Here is a 19,177-nt window from a genome sequence, read left to right on the forward strand (position 1 = left end):
GGAAGGAAAGGAAAGGAAGGAAAGGAAAGAGAAGAGTTCTGAGACTTGGGCTTGATGAAACACAGAAAGACAGGAAGGAAGGAAGGAAGGAAGGAAGGAAGGAAGGAAGGAAGGAAGGAAGGAGAGTTCTGAGGCTTGGGCTTGATTCCCACCTTGCTATGTGGTCATGGGCAGGCCAGTGTCCCTCTTCGATATTTAGGGGCCCTCTCTTTGAAATAGCGCATCTGACAGCCCCCTCACTCTGAGGGCTGTTGGAAGAATCCGGGACATCTAGAGACATGGAAAACACTTCGTAGATGCTTCACTTCCATTCATCAGATGCTGGATGAGGGCGTATAACTTATTCCACAAACTATTCACTGGGTTAGCACAAACCCCGAGCAGCCCACGTCAGATGGTGCAGACAGACACGGACAGAAGATCCTGCCAGCACATGTGCAACAGGCGCACGTACAACAGATGAAGGCTGTTTCACTAACCCATTTTCTTAGATGGAGAAACTGAGGCCCAAGAGGAGATGTGATTTACCCAAGGCCACACACCCGGCAACTGGCAGAGCCAGGATTTGAACCCAGGTCTGAGGGACTCCAACTTTGCTTCCCTTTCCACTGCTCCTTGTCTGTTGATGATGATGATCACGTTCCTCTTCCTATTTCCATCAAGGCTGCAGTTGTCAAGATTTTTTATCTTCCTGGGCCCTGTGGACACTCAGATGCATCCAGACCAGGTCTTTTCATGGATGGAGGAGCTGTCTCCCTCCTTAAAATGACTTCCCATTGCTCTGTGGTGGAGGGGAAGTAGCAAATCATATAGCCTCAGGGCAGAGCTCCCACCTGCTGACACCAAACCCCACTTCACTCTTTAGCCTCCTTCCCCTTTCCCATTTACTTTCTTTTCTTCTTCTTCTTTTTTTTCTTTGGAGATAGAGTCTCGCTCTGTCACCCAGACTGGACTACAATGGTACTATCTTGGCTCACTGCAGCCTCCGCCTCCTGGGTTTGAGCAATTCTTGTGCCTCAGCCTCTTGAGCAGTGGGGATTCGGGCACATGCCACCACGCCCAGCTAATTTTTGTATTTTTAGTAGAGATGGGATTTTGCCATGTTGGCCAGGCTGGTCTCAAATTTTTTACCTCATGTGATCCACCCACCTCAGCTTCCCAAAGTGCTGGGATTACAGGTGTGAGCCACCATGCCTGGCACCTTTTCCATTTGCTTTTCCATCTTCCTTTTCTCCCCCCTCAGCTTTCCCTGTATCTGTGTCTCCCTCACCATGTATCCAGGAGGGTGGTAATGGAGCCAGGGTTGAGGAGGGCTTGGGAAACTCCAGCTGGGGTACCCTGTTTCTACACTACCTTGGGGAGTGATATTGAGAAAGTTCCTTGGCTTTCCTGGCCAGGGAGGGGTCATCACTGCCTGGAAGGAATTACAAATCCCCGCTCGGTGAATGGGGTCGTTGAGAGGTTGCAGTGGGGGCGGGGCCAGGCAGAGTGGAGGCAGGAAGGCAATGGCAGAGAGCCCCTGGGCAGATGGACTAGAGCCAGGGGCAGGTTCATTTTGGGAAGTGGAGACCACCACTCAATATTTACCCACAAGTCTTCCCTTGGAATATTTTGTCACCCCTGTTTCCCAGAGGAAGCAGCCAATGGTCAGAGGTGGTTGTCGCCCTGGCCCTAATGCTCAGAGGCTGTGTGACTTTGGGCTGCTCACTCCATCTCTCTGAGCCCCATAGTTTCACCCGTAAAATGAATAGAATGATAAAATCCACCCAACAGGGGTGTTTCAAACCTTAGGGTTTCCAATTTAGTGTGTCTTTCCTTATCCAAGAGCTGGGAGAGGAAAAAGGTGGAGACTGGGAGACTGCTAACCTCAGACTTCATAGTCAGAAAACCCTAGGCCCAAATACCCACTTTGATACTTCCTGACTGAGCCTTTCCTCTCATTGAAAACTGAGCCAGGCACAGTGGCTCATGCCTGTAAATCCCAGCTACTCGGCCTCACTTGAGACCACGTGTTTGAGACCAGCCTGACCAACATAGCAAGACTCCATCACTACACACAAAAAAAAAAACAAAAAGAAAAACCACCAAGAACCAAAACATTAGCTGAACATGGTGGTGTGTGCCTGTAATCCCAGCTACTCGGGAGGCTGAGGTGGGAGGATCACTTGAGCTTGGAAATTGGAGGCTGCAGTGAGCTGTGATTGCACCACTCCGCTCCAGGCTGGACGACAGAGTGAGACCCTGTTTCAAAAAAAAAAATTAAAGAAAATGAAAAAATAAACAAACAGGGATATCCCACCTTCCTCCCAAGGTGGAGAGCAGAGACACAGCAAGTGTCAGCAATGAAAGTGATACTCAGGGAAGGTACTCAGGACAAGAGGGGCTCTTGGGGTGGGGGGAGCAGTTGGGGAGAGTGAGGAGGACAGCAGGGGAGCCCCCTTCCTACACCCACCCCTCTGTCTGCTCCCTTTTATTATTTCTGCCCCTTCTCTTTGTAGGCAACTGGAATTATTTTGGCTGGGGTGAGCAGCACAGTAAGTACTCAGCCTGATTGATGTTCTGGGAGGCGCATGGGAAGGTGGGCACCTTGGTGATCCCAAGGCCCCTCCCCACTACCACACAGGGAAGCAGGGAGCCTGTGACGAGCACGTGGGGGCCAGAGGGCTTGGCAAGACCCCTTTCAAGCTTTCCTGTACCCTGTTCGTTAGTGCCTGTCTTGGGAGGCCTGCCATCTGCTGGGGAGTGGGCACCGTCATTGGGGTGGGGTCGGGGGGTTTAGCCTGGAGGAGTGGACATTTAGACCAACAACCTGCCTGTCTCCAGCTGGGCACTGTGACCCCCGCACCCCACTCCCCCGTATAACCTCACCTCCTCTCCTGTAGCCCCTGCCTTTTGGTCTTCCTATCTTCCTTCTCCACTTGGAAATGAGTCCAGTGTCCCTCAGAGGGTAATAGGTGGGCGGGGTCTCCAACAGAAGGGCCGGCCAGGGACCTCAGGGAGATGCACACAGGGACCTCAGCACCCCCTCCAGGTCCACCCACACTCACACCTCACCTTCCATCTTTATTTGCTCTCCCAGGGAAGAAGGCAAGCCACCCCCTCCCTAAATTGAATGTCCCTTTTACTTTTCCTTTTTTTGAGACGGAGTCTCACTCTATTGCCCAGGCTAGAGGGCAGTGGCATGATCTCAGCTCACTGCAAGCTCTGCCTCCAGGGTTCACGCCATTCTCCTGCCTCAGCCTCCTGAGTAGCTGGGACTACGGGCACCTGCCACCACGCCCGGCTAATTTTTTGTATTTTTAGTAGAGATGGGGTTTCACCATGTTAGCCAGGAGGGTCTCGATCTCCTGACCTCGTGATCCGCCTGCCTCGGCTTCCCAAAGTGCTGGGATTACAGGAGTGAGCCACGGCACCTGGCCCTAATTAAATGTCCATTTTTCTACCTAACAGCAGTTCCCAACCTTTTTGACATGAGGGACCAGTTTCATGGAAGACAATTTTTTTATGGACTGGGATTGGGGGATGGTTTCTGGATGATTCAAGCTCACTGCATTCATTGTGCACTTTATTTTTATCATTATTACATTATAGTATGTAATGAAATAATGATACAACTCATCATCATGTAGAAGCAGTGGGAGCCCTGAGCTTGTTTTCCTGCAACTAGACAGTCCCATCTGGGGGTGATGGGGGACAGTGACAGATCATCAGGCATTAGATTCTCATAAGGAGTGCACAACGTAGATCCTGCACATGCACAGTTCGCAATAGGGTTCACGCTTCTGTGAGAATCTTTTTTCTTTTTTGAAACAGAGTCTCGCTCTGTTGCCCAGGCTGGATGGAGCGCAGTGGTGCGATCTCGCCTCACTGCAATCTCTGCCTCCCAGGTTCAAGTGATTCTTGTACCTCAGCCTCCCAAGTAGCTGGGATTACAGGCACACGCCACCACGTCCAGCTAATTTTTTGTATTTTTAGTAGAGACGAGGTTTCACCATGTTGGCCAGGCTGGTTGTGAACTCCTGACTTCAGGTGATCCACCTGCCTTGGCCTCCCAAAGGGCTGGGATTACAAGTTTGAGCCACTGCGCCCGGCCTCCTATGAGAATTTAATGCCACTGCTGATCTGACAGGAGGCGGAACTCAGGCGGTAATGTGGGTGATGGGGAGCAACTGTAAATACAGATGAAACTTCACTCGCTCACCCAACCGCCGCCCACCTCCTGGCTGTGCGCCCCAGCTCCTAACAGGCCACAGACCATATCCATGCCCTAAAGAGTTTCTCCCTTTCTCCCATACCCTGCCTCTTCTAGAGAAATCCAGTCCTCTATTCTTTCTTTCCTTCTTTCTTTTTTCTTTTTTTTGAGATGGAGTCTTGCTCTGTCACCCAGACTGGGGTACAGTGGTGCGATCACTGCTTACTGCAACCTCCACCTCCCAGGTTCAAGCGTTTCTCTTGCCTCAGCCTCCCGAGTAGCTGGGATTACAGGTGCATGCCACTATGTCTGGCTAATTTTTGTATTTTTAGTAGAGACAGGGTTTCACTATGTTGGTCAGGCTGGTCTTGAACTCCTGACCTCAAGCAATCCTCCCGCCTCGGCCTCCCAAAGTGCTAGGATTACAGGTGTGAGCTACCATGCCTGGCCAGTCCTCTATTCTGAGGATAAATCTGCCTCCTCTCTCCTTCACCAACTGGGGAGTCCTTCACTCCTTCCTCATATCCTGGTTGACAAACCTAACTCCAGGACCAGTGAAACTGTTGACAAACACTTTGGTCCACCACAATTTATCAAAAACAAGTTGGTTAAAAATCAATTTAGGCCAGCCACACTGGCTCACACCTGTAATTCCAACACTTTGGGAGGCTGAGGCGGGAGGGACGCTTGAGCTTCAAAGTCTGAAATCAGCCTGGGCAACAGAGCAAGACCCCATCTCTACAAAAAAAAAAGGCCAGGTGTGGTTGCGCACCCCTGTAGTCCCAGCTATTCGGGAGGCTGAGGCGGGAGGATTGCTTGAGCCCGGGAGGTCAGGACTGCAGTGAGCCATGATTGTGCTACACTTCAGCCTAGGCAACAGTGTGAGACCCTGTCTCTAAAAAATAAATAGATTAAAATAAATAAATAAGTAAATAAAATCAATTTTGCCAAAAAGAATGCTTGGCAGACAGGGCAAGCTCGATAACAACCAACTTGCCACAAACGAACAATATGGTCAAAAGCAAAGATAGGCCGGGCGCGGCAGTTTACGCTGTAATCCCAGCACTTTGGGAGGCCAAGGTAGGCAGATCACTTGAGGTCAGGAGTTCGAGACCAGCCTGGCCAACGTGACGAAACCCCGTCTTTACTAAAAATACAAAAATTAGCCAGGCATGGTGGTGCGTGCCTGTAATCCCAGCTACTTGGGAGGCTGAGGCAGGAGAATCATTTGAACCTGGGAGGTGGAGGCTGCAGTGAGCTGAGATCACACCATTGCACTCCAGCCTGGGTGACAGAGTGAGACTCTGTCTCAAAGAAAAAACCAAAAACCAACAAACAAACAAAACAAAACACCAATGCAGCTAAAGCTGATAGATAATTGGGTCAAAAAGGAAAGACAATTGAGCCGAAAACAGACCGTTCAGTTAAAACAAAAGTGGTTGAAAATAGCCAGAAGCAGGTAATTTAGTCAAGAGCTACTTAGTAGAAAGCAGAGCCTGGGCAAAAGCGAAAAGAATCCACCTCAAAGTAATTTACCCTTCATAAGCAGATAATTCGTCAGGAAAAAAAAAAAGCTGGGTGAACCTGTGCACAGCCTCATGCAATTTGGCTGGAAACATCTCAGCCCGGTCAAGGACAATTCGGTAGAAAGAATGCTGGCCGGCTGAGGTGGCTCATGGCTAATCCCAGCACTTTGGGAGGCTGAGGCGGGAGGATCGCTTGAGCCCAGGAGTTCAAGATCAGCCTGGGCACTATAGGGAGATCCCATCTCTACAAAATAATAAATAAATAAGATTAGCTGGGCGTGGTGGTGTGTGCCTGTGATCCCAGCTACTGTGGAGGCTGAGATGGGAGGATCTCTTGAGCAGAGGAGGTCGAGGTTTCAGTGAGTTATGATCGTGCCACTGCACTCCAGCCCAAGGGAGAGAGACCCTGTCTAAATGAATGGATGAATACAGCAAAAGTCTGAAGGTTTCACTCATTGCTCTGAGATTTTGGGGTCTGCGAGTTTTTTCATTTTTTACATCCTCTTCCCCTTACCAGTACTTCTCATGTTTTCTTCATGGACTACTTTTTTTTTTTTTTTTTTTTTTGGATTCAGGATCTCATTCTGATGCCCAGACTGCAGTGCAGTGGCGTAATCATAGCTCACTGCTACCTCGACCTCCTGGGCTCAAGCAATGCTCCTGCCATAGCCTCCCAAATAGCTGGGACTACAGGCACCCATCACCACACCCAGCTAATTTTTATATTTTTTTAAGAGCCTTACTATGTTGCCCAGGCTGATCTTGAACTCCTGGGCTCAAGTGATCCTCCTGCCTTGGCCTCCCAAAGTGCTGGGACTACAGGCGTGAGCCACTTTGCCTGGCTCATGGACTACATTTTACTTTACTTTTATTTTATTTTATTTTTTGGAGACAGGGTCTTGTATCACCCAGCCCCTGGAGTGCAGAGGTGTGATCTTGGCTCACAGCAATCTCCACCTCCTGCGTTCAAGAGATTCTCCTGCCTCAACCTCCCAAGGAGCTGGGATTACAGGCACATGCCACCACACCTGGCTAATTTTTGTATTTTTAGTAGAGACAGGGCCTTGGTATGTTGCCCAGGCTGGTCTTGAACTCCTGGCCTCAAGTAATCTGCCCGCCTCGGCCTCCCAAAGTGCTGGGATTACAGGTGTGAGCCACTGTGCCCAGCCTTTGCTTTACTTTTAAAATAAAGATAACTTTATCATTCTTTTTAATTAAAAAATTAAAAAGATTGAATTATTGAAAGCTTTTTTTTTTCAGAAGGTGCAGAAAAGAATAAAGAAGAAAATGTACAATCCCCAATTATGCCAGCACCCAGACATGTTGCTTTGAGAATTGGAATTTTTTTTAGGATTTAGAAAACAAACTGTTCTTTTTTCTAAGGAAACCAAACTAAACTAAAATATCTTTTAGTTCTTATTAAACATGAAGTTTGGCAACTCTACCACATTCCATTTTAGCGATAGATTCCAAGTGTGTGGTGGCTTTGCCAAGCTAAGAATCTAATCCTTTTTGAAAAAGACAGAACCATGTCTCAGCATCTTCTTGGTTCTTGTACATTTAAGTTCAGGTCTGGGGCCCTCACCCTCAGATACCAGGAAATCTCTAAGCGTTAAAGGGCATTCCCTCCACCTTGAACTCCTGATCTTCTTCCAACTTCCCCCTGACTGTTTGTGTGACTCCTGTTATGGGAAACTAACTGCCCAGTGGAAAAAATCCCATCTCATTTTCAGAGATCTTGATCTTCAGCAAAGTTGTTCCTCACATTTGAGCTGAAGGATGCCCTCTACTTCGTCCCTGTTTTCTTCACATTGTAGGACCTACCCTAGCCCCTAGACTTTAGGTCCAATTTGACCCACATAAAGCAAAGCAGGGTTTTCACCTCCCTTGTTCTGAAGCCTATATCTCTATTAACATGATCCACAATTCTTTATCCATACTAGTAAAAAATTCTCTTCTTTGGTAGCAGCACCCTAAGTCTGGGAAATTGTATTGGCCCCCATCATGTGCACTCTCTCTTCCTCACCCTCTTCCCATACCTCCTCTCTCTTCCAGACGATGACCCCGACAGTGCAGTGGATGATCGTGACAGTGACTACCGCAGTGAAACGAGCAACAGCATCCCGCCACCCTATTATACTACATCGCAACCCAACGCCTCGGTCCACCAGTATTCTGTTCGCCCACCACCCCTGGGCTCCCGGGAATCCTACAGTGACTCCATGCACAGTTACGAGGAGTTCTCTGAGCCACAAGCCCTCAGGTAGGTGCTGCGGAGCGCAGCATGCATGTGCATGAGGATCCTGCTGTGTCTCCTGGAGTGGAGAGAGGGGTGGGGGGCTGGATGAAGCTGGAGGTGGAATTCCAGAAGGGCAGAATTCACCCATCCAGGAGGGCAGAATTCACCCATCCAGGAGGGCAGAATTCACATTTTCTTGTGGGAATTAGCCATTTTTTTCTTTTCTTTTCTTTTCTTTTTTCTTTTTTTTTTAGACGGAGTCTTGCTCTGTCACCCATGCTGGAGTGCAGTGGCACCATCTTGGCTCACTGCAACTGCTGCCACCCAGGCTCAAGCGATTCTCCTACCTCAGCCTCCCGAGTAGCTGGGATTACAGGTGCACGCCACCACCAGGCCCGGCTAATTTTTGTATTTTTAGTAGAGGCAGGGTTTCGCCATGTTGGTCAGGCTAGTTTCAAACTCCTGACCTCTGGTGATCTGCCTGCCTCGGCCTCTCAAAGTGCTGGGATTACAGGATTGAGCCACTGCGCCCAGCCTCTTTCTTTACCCAAAAGCTTGCAAGAAAATTCTACACAGCCGGGCATGGTGGCTCACCCTTGTAATCCCAGCACTTTGGGAGGCCAAGGCAGGCGGATCACCAGGTCAAGAGTTTGAGACCAACCTGACCAAAATGGTGAAACCCCGTTTCTACTAAAAATACAAAAATTAGCCGAGCGTGGTGGCGGGCATCTGTAATCCCAGTTACTCAGGAGGCTGAAGCAGGAGAATAGCTTGAATCTGGGAGGTGGGGGTTGCAGTGAGCTGAGATCGCATCACTGCACCACTGTACTCCAGCCTGGCTACAGATGTGCGAGACTCCATCTCAAAAAAAGAAAGAAAGAAAAAAAGAAAATTCTACAAGCAGCCTGGTGTGGTGGCTCATTCCTGTAATCCCAGCACTTTAAGAGGCCGAGGCGGGAGGATAGCTTGAGTTCAGGAGTTCGAGACCAGCCTGGGCAACAAAGTGAGACCTTCCGTCTCTATAAAAAATACAAAAATTAGCCAGGCATGGTGGCATGTACCTGTGGTTCCAGCTACTCATGAGGCTGAAGTAGGATGATCACTTGAGCCTAGGAGATCGAGGCTGCAGTGAGCCAAGATAGCACCATTGCACTGCAGCCTGGGTGACAGAGTGAGCCCCCCCCTTTTTTTTTTTTTTGGAGACAAGATCTTGTTCTGTTGCCCAGGCTGGAGTGCGGTGGCACCAACATGACTCACCGCAGCCGTGAGCTCCTGGGCTCAAGCGATCCTCCCACCTCAGCCTCCCCAGTAGCTGGAATTACAGGCACAGGCCGCCACACCAAGCTGATTTATTTTTATTTTTTGTAGAGATGGGGGTCTTGCTCCATTGCCCGGGCTAGTCTTGACCCCCTTTTTATTCCTATAGCATCCCCGAGGCTGGCCAGGGAAGAGGGTCTCAGGCACTAAGATTGGAGGAGGTATCTAATCAGGAAATGATAAGGTTTGTTGAGTGACTAAGTGAATGGTTAGAAGAGGGCTGAGTGGTGGCCCCTATGTCCCCCTGCCTGCACTTAGACAGAGACAGATATTCCTGTTGACGTTGAGCATGATCCTGGGTTCACATAAGCAGCATATAACGGAGGGCCTGACCTGGCCAGAGAGTGGGGGGCATTTGCACAAGTAAGTGATGTTTCAGTGGGTACCAGAGGGTGGGTAGGAGTTTGCTAGATAAAGCAGACAAGGAAGAGACCACAACAAGTGCACAGGTTTATGGTGTTGGAGAGACAATGAGGTGGCCAGTGTGGCTGGAACGGAGGAGGTGGGGAGAAGTGGGGGGAGGTATGCAGGGGGAGTTGGGAGGGTATGGACCACACAGGGCTAGCACAGATTTTATTCCAAGGCACTAGGGAGCCATGGTAGGATTTAGAGCAGGGGAGGGAGGTGATTGGATTTACGATTCCCTGTGGTTTCCAAGGGAAGCAGGAACTGTGGGGTCAGCATCTGGTAGAGACAGCAGAGGCTGGCCTGGGGTGGGCCCCAGGGTACAGGGAAGTGGATGCATTTCCCATACTTTTTCGAGGTGGAGGCCAGGAGACCTGCTGCAGGGCTGTGGTGATGGTGCTGACCCTGAGTTCCCAGCACAGTCAATTGCCTGTTCCCCACAGACCGCAAATGCCACAAAAGCGGGAATTTTTTTTTTTTTTTTTTTTTTTTTTGAGATGGAATTTCACTCTTGTTGCCCAGGCTGGAGTGCAATGGCATGATCCCAGCTCACTGCAACCTCCACCTCCCGGGTGCAAGTGATTCTTCTACCTCAGTCTCCCGAGTAGCTGGGATTACAGGCATACGCCACCACGCCCAGCTAATTTTTGTATTTTTAGTAGAGACAGGGTTTCACCATGTTGGCCAGGCTGGTCTTGAACTCCTGACCTCAGGTGATCTGTCCACCTCAGCCTCCCAAAGTGCTGGGATTACAGGCGTGAGCCACCGCACCTGGCCAAAAGTGGGGATTTTTATCTTTTCTGATCATGGCTGTGTTTTCCAGCCCCTAGAGCAGGACCTGGCACATAGTAGGTGCTCAGTCAGTGATGAGTCAATGCCTGTGTGACTGGGGCTCAGGTGGGCAGTGACTCGGTACCCCAGCCCCTGAACCCTGTTCCATCCCCACAGCCCCACAGGTAGCAGCCGCTATGCCTCTTCGGGGGAGCTGAGCCAGGGAAGCTCTCAGCTGAGCGAGGACTTCGACCCCGACGAGCACAGCCTGCAGGGCTCCGAGATGGAGGACGAGCGGGACCGGGACTCCTACCACTCCTGCCACAGCTCGGTTAGCTATCACAAAGACTCGCCTCGCTGGGACCAGGACGAGGAGGAGCTGGAGGAGGACCTGGAGGACTTCCTGGAGGAGGAAGAGCTGCCTGAAGACGAGGAGGAGCTGGAGGAGGAGGAGGAGGTGCCTGATGATTTGGGCAGCTATGCCCAGCGTGAAGAGGTGGCTGTGGCTGAACCCAAAGATTTCAAACGCATCAGCTTCCCGCCAGCTGCCCCGGGGAAAGAGGACAAGGCCCCAGTGGCACCCACCGAGGCCCCCGACATGGCCAAGGTGGCCCCCAAGCCAGCCACACCTGACGAGGTGCCTGCAGCTGAGCAGATCCCTGAGGCTGAGCCACCCAAAGACGAGGAGAGGTAACAGGACGGGGCCAAGGGGCCAGAGGGGCTGCCACAAGGTCACAGGGTCAGCAGGGCTATGATGGGGTCAGCGTGGACCTGGGAAGTTGCTGGGGCTGAAGTTGTCACAGGCTCTTTGGTTTCTTAAAGGGATCAGAGATGACAGGGCAGAGTAAGGAGGTCAAAGAGGGTTCAGGGGGCCATGAAGGAGTATTAGAGTTTGTGATCTTAGTGGTTACTGGGGTCGGAGAGGTCAAGATCCTGGGCAAATGGGGGGCCAGAGGGGCTGGGCTGGTGAAAAGGAAGCCGGGGAACAGTGAAGTGTCAGAGAAGCATTGGGTGTGTGGGAAGGGGTGAGGGGCACCGAGGTGGGCCAGGGGACACATGTGGGTCCCAAGGTCTCTGAGGGGTCAGAGATACCATGGGGAGCTGTGCATCACTTGCACAACTGGAGGGTCAAGGGAAGGTCAGGGGTCACGGACAGCCAGCCCAGAGCTTCATAGCGTTCTCTGCCTCAGTTTCAGGCCGAGAGAGGATGAGGAAGGCCAGGAGGGGCAGGACTCCATGTCCAGGGCCAAGGCCAACTGGCTGCGTGCCTTCAACAAGGTGCGGATGCAGCTGCAGGAGGTGAGTGACACACCCAGCCATGCCCCTGCCACACTTAGCCAGGCCACGCCCAATGCCATGCCCACACATGTTTTGGCCACACCCACACCTATATTGGCCCAACACCCCACCTGTACCCAAGCCTAGCCTGGGAATGCCCAGTGTAGTGCCCACACTGTGCCCATGCCCCAGCCACTCGAGCCCTTCCCTGGCCCCACCCTCACTCAGCCTGGCCTCACCCAATGTCACCGATGCCCCACCCACCCTGACCCTTCCTTAGCCACATACCCACACAGCCCAGGGTGTCCCCATGGCCCGTCCACACCAGCCTGGCTATGCTCACTCCCAAACCACACACCAAGTCTGGCCCCACATATCCCCAGCCCAGCCTCCTGCCCAGTGTCAGCCTGGGGTTTCTAGGTCAAGAGGGAGGAGAGAAAACTAGGGCTGAAATCCGGCTGAAGTCATGGTTAGGGATCAAGGTCAGCATTAGTTCAGCCATCAAAGATCAAAGGTCAGGGTTAGAATTGGTGTTAGGCAAAGGGGTCAGTGCTTAGGGCCAAATTGGAGGTCATTGTCAGGGTTAGGGAAAGGTCTGGGGTCGGGTCAGTAGGAGAGTAGGAATCAAGCGAAGGAATTAGCATCAGGGTCAAGGTGACTGTTTAGATGGGCAGCAGGGTTGAGGCCATTCATTTATTCCTTCATTCAGCACACCCTGGGCTGGGGACAGCCGTGTTGCTCTTCAGGGTTACCCTCCAAACTGCAGTGGGATTGGCAGGAGGAGATTCCAGACAGACTCCCAGAGGTTTAGACCATCAAATATCAGAGCCACAAAATTACCAAACGAAATTTCTTAACAGTTTTAAAATAGAAATCTATTTTTTGACTCAGCAGTACATACATATGGTTCTAAATTAGACAGGTAAAAGAGTACACAGTGAAAAGGCTGTTGGATAACTTTCACTAGGTTAAGAAATTAAATTGAAAAAATAGCTACTATTGGAACTATGTGATGTACAAGAAAAACAAGCTATGGAACTAGTAATATGACAAGAAAAAGACACATGGAGGGCTCTCTGGGTTTCATAGGAAAAGCACAAAACTAATCCAAGGCAATCAGGAAAACTACCTGGAGGAAATGACACTTAAGGAGAAGTGATGGCCGGGCACGGTGGCTCAAGCCTGTAATCCCAGCACTTTGGGAGGTCGAGGCGGGTGGATCACGAGGTCAGGAGGAGATCGAGACCATCCTGGCTAACACGGTGAAACCCCGTCTCTACTAAAAGTACAAAAAAATTAGCCGGGCGTGGTGGCAGGCGCCTGTAGTCCTAGCTACTCAGGAGGCTGAGGCAGGAGAATGGCGTGAACCCAGGAAGTGGAGCTGGCAGTGAGCCGAGATCGTGCCACTGCACTCCAGCCCAGGCGACAGAGCGAGACTCTGTTTCAAAAAAAAAAAAGGAGAAGTGATATCCAAAATATTTCAACAATATTTCAGGAGCTCACGCCTGTAATCCCAGCAATTTGGGAGGTTGAGGCGGGAGGATCACTTGCACTCAGGAGTTTGAGACCAGCCTGGGCAATGTAGTGAGATCTCATCTCTAAAAGAAAAACAAAAAATATTTCAGAGCTGGGCACGGTGGCTCACACCTGTAATCTCAGCACTTTGGGAGGCAGAGGTGGGTGGATCACCTGAAGTCAGGAGTTCGAGACCAGCCTGGCCAACATAGTGAAACCTCATCTCTACTAAGAATATAAAAAATTAGGCTGGGCGCGGTGGCTCACGCTTGTAATCCCAGCACTTTGGGAGGCTGAGGCGGGCGGATCACGAGGCCAGGAGATCGAGACTACGGTGAAACCCCGTCTCTACTAAAAATACAAAATATTAGCCGGGCGTGGTGGCGGGCGCCTGTAGTCCCAGCTACTTGGAGAGGCTGAGGCAGGAGAATGGCGTGAACCCAGGAGGCAGAGCTTGCAGTGAGCCAAGATTGCGCCACTGCACTCCAGCCTGGGCAACAGAGCAAGACTCCGTCTCAAAAAAAAAAAAAAAATATATATATATATATATAAATTAACTGGGTGTGGTGGTGGGCACCTGTAATCCCAGCTACTAGGGAAGCTGAGGCAGGAGAATCGCTTGAACCTGGGAGGTGGAGGTTGCAGTGAGCTGAGATTGTGTCATTGCACTCCAGCCTGGGCAACGAAAGGGAAACTCCGTCTCAAAAAAAAAAAAAAAAAAAATATATATATATATATATATATATATATATATATATGTATTTATTTCAGGAGCCGAGTGTGGTGGCTTGTGTGTGTGGTCCCAGCTACTCAGGAGGCTGAAGCAGGAAGATCATATGAGGCCAGGAGTTCAAGACCAGTCTGGGCAATATAGCAAGACCCTGTCTTTAAAAAAACCAAACACCCCCTTAATATTTCAGAACAGAAGAGTGCTGCCTGTCTTCCTCATAGGACCCCCCCATGTTAACCCTTTAGTTACAAAATGGAGGGAAGGTAGGGGCTGTGGACCCCGGGTCTATGCTGAGACCTGAATGATAAATAGAGGCTGGTTGGCTGCAGAAGATGGGAAGAGGTACAAGCTGAACTCACAACTCCTGGAAAGATCCCGAGGCAAGAGAACAGATGAACAAGTGAGACTATAGGGGGTTTAGGGAATAAGCAATGAAGAGACTGAGGTCCATTGAGGTGACTGAAAGAGAGGAGCTTCTTTCTCCACCAGAGCATCTTACAGATGGACAAACTAAGGCCCAGAGATAGCCAGGGAGCTTCCTAAAATCACTCAGCCAGGACTAGGACCCAGGCCATCTGACTCCCAGCCCAGAGGGGAGTCAGAAGTGGGTGTGGAGCCTGCTCTGGGGAGGGGAGGGACAGCCACACTGACCATATCTGTCTGTCTGTCCTGCAGGCCCGGGGAGAAGGAGAGATGTCTAAATCCCTATGGTTCAAAGGCGGGTAGGTAATGAAACTGTGAACGGTGGGAGGAAGATTTGAACCCCAAGCCCAAGGCTGGTTTGCTCCTGAGCCTCAGCCCAGAGAGGATGGGGAGAGGTCCCATTTAGACAGGGGACAGATTGAGCTTGGGCAAAATACGTCACTTTCATAAGGCACACAATCGTACGCAGACACAAAAGACAGTAATCTTTGAAGATAGGGCCAGGTGCGGTGGCTCATGCCTGTAATCCTAGCACTTTGGGAGGCCGAGGCGGGAGGATCATTTGAGGTCAGGAGTTCGAAACCAGCCTGGCCAACATGGTGAAACCCTGTCTCTACCAAAAATACAAAAATTAGCCGGGTGTGGTGGCAGACACCTGTAATCCCAGCTATTCGGGATGCTGAGGCAAGAGGATTACTTGAACCCGAGAGGCAGAGGTTGCAGTGAGCCGAGATTGCACCACTGCACTCCAGCCTGGGCAACAGAGCGGGACACTGTCTCAAAAATAAACAAATAAATAAATAAATGTAAGATAAAGCAGACACTATTAGGAACTAGACATTATTGGGAAATATACACTATATATTTGTAATTCCGGAGCGAAATTTTTTTTGCTTTTATTCTATTTTTAAATCTCTTCGATTATTGCTACAGTTGTGGGCTCTTTAATTAAAGATAGTTGTTCAGTCTTCAGTAGAGCATGTGGTCACATCTAACCTCTTATGTTATGGATTTTCAGGTTAGAGGATGCACAAGATATTTTAAAAATATGCTCGGGTTTTAAAATAGCAGCACGGTAGTGACCTTCCTTGTACGTCCTTGGCAAACAGGCAGGGAGACAGCAGCTGGGACTCCTAAATAAATGAGCAGATGCCCTAGCTAGAGAGCCTTGGATGCGGGGCCTGAAATGGGGATTCCTGTGCACGTGATTTATGAAGGATGTGCTCTCAGGAGAAACCTGTCAGACAAGGGGAGGCTGCCGAGAAAAGATGTGGTTTAGAAGTCTCTAAGCCTCAGTTGGCTCCTGCAGAAAGCTTTGTAGGTTGAACCCCTGCAGGACTTGTCTGGAGTCATTGGCTGCAGGCACCTATCTCACTGGCCAGTGAAAACCTTTTGGGGCCAGGCTTGGTGGCTCACGCCTGTAATCCCAACACTTTGGGAGGCTGAAGCAGGTGGATCACCTGATGTCAGGAGTTCAGGACCAGCCTGACCAACATGGCAAAATCCCGTCTCTACTAAAAAATACAAAAATTAGCCAGGTGTGGTGGTACATGCTTGTAATCCCAGCTATTTGGGAGGCTGAGGCGGGAGAATCACTTGAGGCTAGGAGTTCAAGACCAGCCTGGGCAACATAGCGACACCTCCATCTCTACAAAAATTTTTTTTAAATTAGCTATGTGTGGCTCATGCCTGTAATCCCAGCACTTTGGGAGGCCAAGGCGGGTGGATCACCTGAGGTCAGGTGTTTGAGACCAGCCTGGCCAACATGGTGAAACCCCAACTCTACAAAAAGTACAGAAAATTAGCCAGGTGTGGTGGTGGGCACCTGTAATCCCAGCTACTTGGGAGGCTGAGATAGGAGAATTGCTTGAACCCAGGAGGCAGAGGTTGCAGTGAGCCAAGATCATGCCATTGCTGGCCGGGCGTGGTGGCTCACGCTTGTAATCCCAGCACTTTGGGAGGCCCAGGCGGGCGGATCACGAGGTCAGGAGATCAAGACCACGGTGAAACCCCGTCTTTACTAAAAATACAAAAAAATTAGCTGGGCGTGGTGGTGGGTGCCTGTAGTCCCAGCTACTCGGAGAGGCTGAGGCAGGAGAATGGCATGAACCCGGGAGGCGGAGCTTGCAGTGAGCTGAGATAGCGCCACTGCACTCCAGCCTGGGTGACAGACCGAAACTCCATCTCAAAAACAAAAACAAAACAAAACAAAACAAAAAAATTAGCTGGGTGTGTTGGCGTACACCTGTGGTCCCAGCTACTCAGGAGGCTGAGGTAGGAGGATTGCTGTAGCCCAGGAGGTGGAGGCTACAGTGAGCTGTGAGTGTGCCACTGCACTCCAGCCTGGGTGACAAGAGTGAGATCTTGTCTCAAAAGAAGGCTGGGCATGGTTGCTCATGCCTGTAATCTCAGCACTTTGGGAGGCCAAGGTGGGCGGATCGCCTGAGGTCAGGAGTTCGAGACCAGCCTGGCCAACATGGTGAACCCTTGTTTCTACTAAACATACAAAAATTGGACGGGCGCGGTGGCTCAAGCCTGTAATCCCAGCACTTTGGGAGGCCGAGGCGGGCAGATCACGAGGTCAGGAGATCGAGACCATCCTGGGTAACACGGTGAAACCCCGTCTCTACTAAAAATACAAAAAATTAGCCGGGCGTGTTGGCGGGCGCCTGTAGTCCCAGCTACTCAGGAGGCTGAGGCAGGAGAATGGCGTGAACCCGGGAGATGGAGCTTGCAGTGAGCCGAGATCGCGCCACTGCACTCCAGCCTGGGGGACAGAGAAAGACTCCGTCTCAAAAAAAAAAAAAAAAACATACAAAAATTAGCCAGGCGTGGTGGTGGTGGGCACCTGTAATCCCAGCTACTTGGGGAGCTGAGGCAGGAGAATCGCTTAAACCTGGGAGGCGGAGGTTGCAGTGAGCCAAGAAAGGTTTCATTTTTATTTTATTAGTATTTTTTATTTTATTTTTGATACAGAGTCTCGCTTTGTCACCCAGGCTGGATTGCAGTGGCACGATCTCGACTCTACAACCTCTACCTCCCGGGTTCAAGCAATTCTCCTGCCTTAGTCTCCTGAGTAGCTGGGATTACAGGCATGCACCACTACACCTGGCTAATTTTTTTATTTTTAGTAGAGACGGGGTTTTGCCATGTTGGTCAGGCCGGTCTCAAACTCCTAACCTCAGGTGACCCGCCCGCCTCGGCCTCCCAAAGTGGTGGGATTACAGGCGTAAGCCACCACTCCCGGCCACGTTTATATTTTAGTATATTGTTTAGATTTGCCTTAATTCACGTTTTCATTCAAGGTGGGCAACTACATCATCTCCCCATTTTTCAGATGAGGAGGTTGAGGCCTGGTGTCTCCATTTCTTAGGACTGCTATCACAAAGCACCACAGACGGGTGGCTTAAAACCACAGCAATGTATTCTCTCACAGTTCTGGAGGCCAGAAGTCTGAAATCAAGGCATTGGTAGGGCCACGCTCCCTCTGAAATCTGTAGAAGAGAATTCCTCCCCTGCCTCTTCTAGCTTCTAGTTTGCTTGAATTCCTTGGCCCCCGAGTACTGGTTTGTAGATAGTCACTCTCTGCCTCTGCTGTCACAGAGCCACTTTCTCCCCATGTATCTCTTCTTCTAAGGACACCAATCATATTAGATTAAGTGTCTACCCTACTCCAGTATGACCTTATCTTAACTAATTACATCTGTGACAACCCCGTTTCCAAATAAGATCACCTTCTGAGGTAGTGGGGGTTAGGGTATCAACATATCTTTTTTTGCGGGACCCAATTCAACCGCTTAACACCTGGGGAGGTTGAATGTTCTCCCCAGGGCTCTATGTGAGGAATAGGGACATCTGGGCCCTCAATGTCCCTCTGTGTCTTTCAGCCCAGGGGGTGGTCTCATCATCATCGACAGCATGCCAGACATCCGCAAGAGGAAACCTATCCCACTCGTGAGCGACCTGGTAAGCACCCTTGCCTTTTACTTCCTGAGCAGAGCAGGCCTGCTATAAGCAGTGCACAACCTGTGGAACTGCCCATGGTCAACCTGGGGTTGGGGGCCAGCTAGGCATTCTCTGAGACTAACGTAGTCTGATTTCTACCCCCACGTGCTGCGTGGACACTTCAGGCCATGGTGAGTGATGGTGACATGGGCCCCTTGGGATCTTCTCCCCAAACTCCCCCACTGAGATCTTCTAACAGGCCCCCAATTCATGGATTCTGGGGGAACCTTGCCATGTCCCACTGTGTTGGATGCTGTGAGTCAGGGGTGTGGGGCTGCTCACTTTCCAGGGTCCCTTCTAACTCAAAGCCTCTGTCACTTCCTAATTCTTTGCTGGGTCTGGCCCGGATGCTGTCGGTGACCTGTTTCCAATTTGCGGTTGTGGCTCCAAAATGTGGCTGCTGGCCCCATCTGTGGCTGTGAACTCTCCTCTTGGTGATCTCATGGATATCAACCCCCCGACTCCCTCTTCTGTGACCTCCCTAGTCCCTGGTCCAGTCCAGGAAAGCGGGCATCACCTCGGCCTTGGCCTCCAGCACGTTGAACAACGAGGAGCTGGTGCGTGGGGCACCTCTTTTTCCCTGGGTCAGGGATGGACTGGGCTAGGAGCTTCTGGAATTGTCCAAGCCTCTGTGGGTCCCCGGGAAGAGGAAGGGTGTGTGTGTGACACAGACTGGCAGATGGCAGCGTGGATTCCGACAGCGTGGAGGCAGGGGAGGGCCTGAGACTTTATGGCGCTCAGTGCTGGGGTGGAGTGGGGCAGGACAGGGACAGCGC

The 19,177-nt window shown here is 50.7% G+C and overlaps 1 protein-coding gene across 7 annotated transcripts in view; it reads left to right on the top strand.

Annotated features, from left to right (window-relative positions):
• UNC13A (unc-13 homolog A) overlaps nt 1-19,177 on the top strand; it is a 90,720-nt gene that overhangs the window by 24,799 nt on the left and 46,744 nt on the right. For 4 of the 7 annotated variants that reach the window (XM_030820459.1, XM_030820463.1, XM_030820464.1 and 1 more), the window contains exons 8-15: nt 2,499-2,534; nt 7,774-7,981; nt 10,628-11,140; nt 11,641-11,749; nt 14,649-14,695; nt 18,284-18,362; nt 18,527-18,532; nt 18,887-18,958. In XM_030820459.1, the coding sequence (XP_030676319.1) occupies nt 2,499-2,534; nt 7,774-7,981; nt 10,628-11,140; nt 11,641-11,749; nt 14,649-14,695; nt 18,284-18,362; nt 18,527-18,532; nt 18,887-18,958 (1,070 nt within the window). The remainder of the gene's footprint in view (nt 1-2,498; nt 2,535-7,773; nt 7,982-10,627; nt 11,141-11,640; nt 11,750-14,648; nt 14,696-18,283; nt 18,363-18,526; nt 18,533-18,886; nt 18,959-19,177) is intronic. The other 3 variants (XM_030820461.1, XM_030820465.1, XM_030820462.1) reach the window with 2 other exon arrangements.

Source organism: Nomascus leucogenys, chromosome 10 (genome assembly GCF_006542625.1).
Source record: "Nomascus leucogenys isolate Asia chromosome 10, Asia_NLE_v1, whole genome shotgun sequence".
NCBI lineage: Eukaryota > Metazoa > Chordata > Mammalia > Primates > Hylobatidae > Nomascus > Nomascus leucogenys.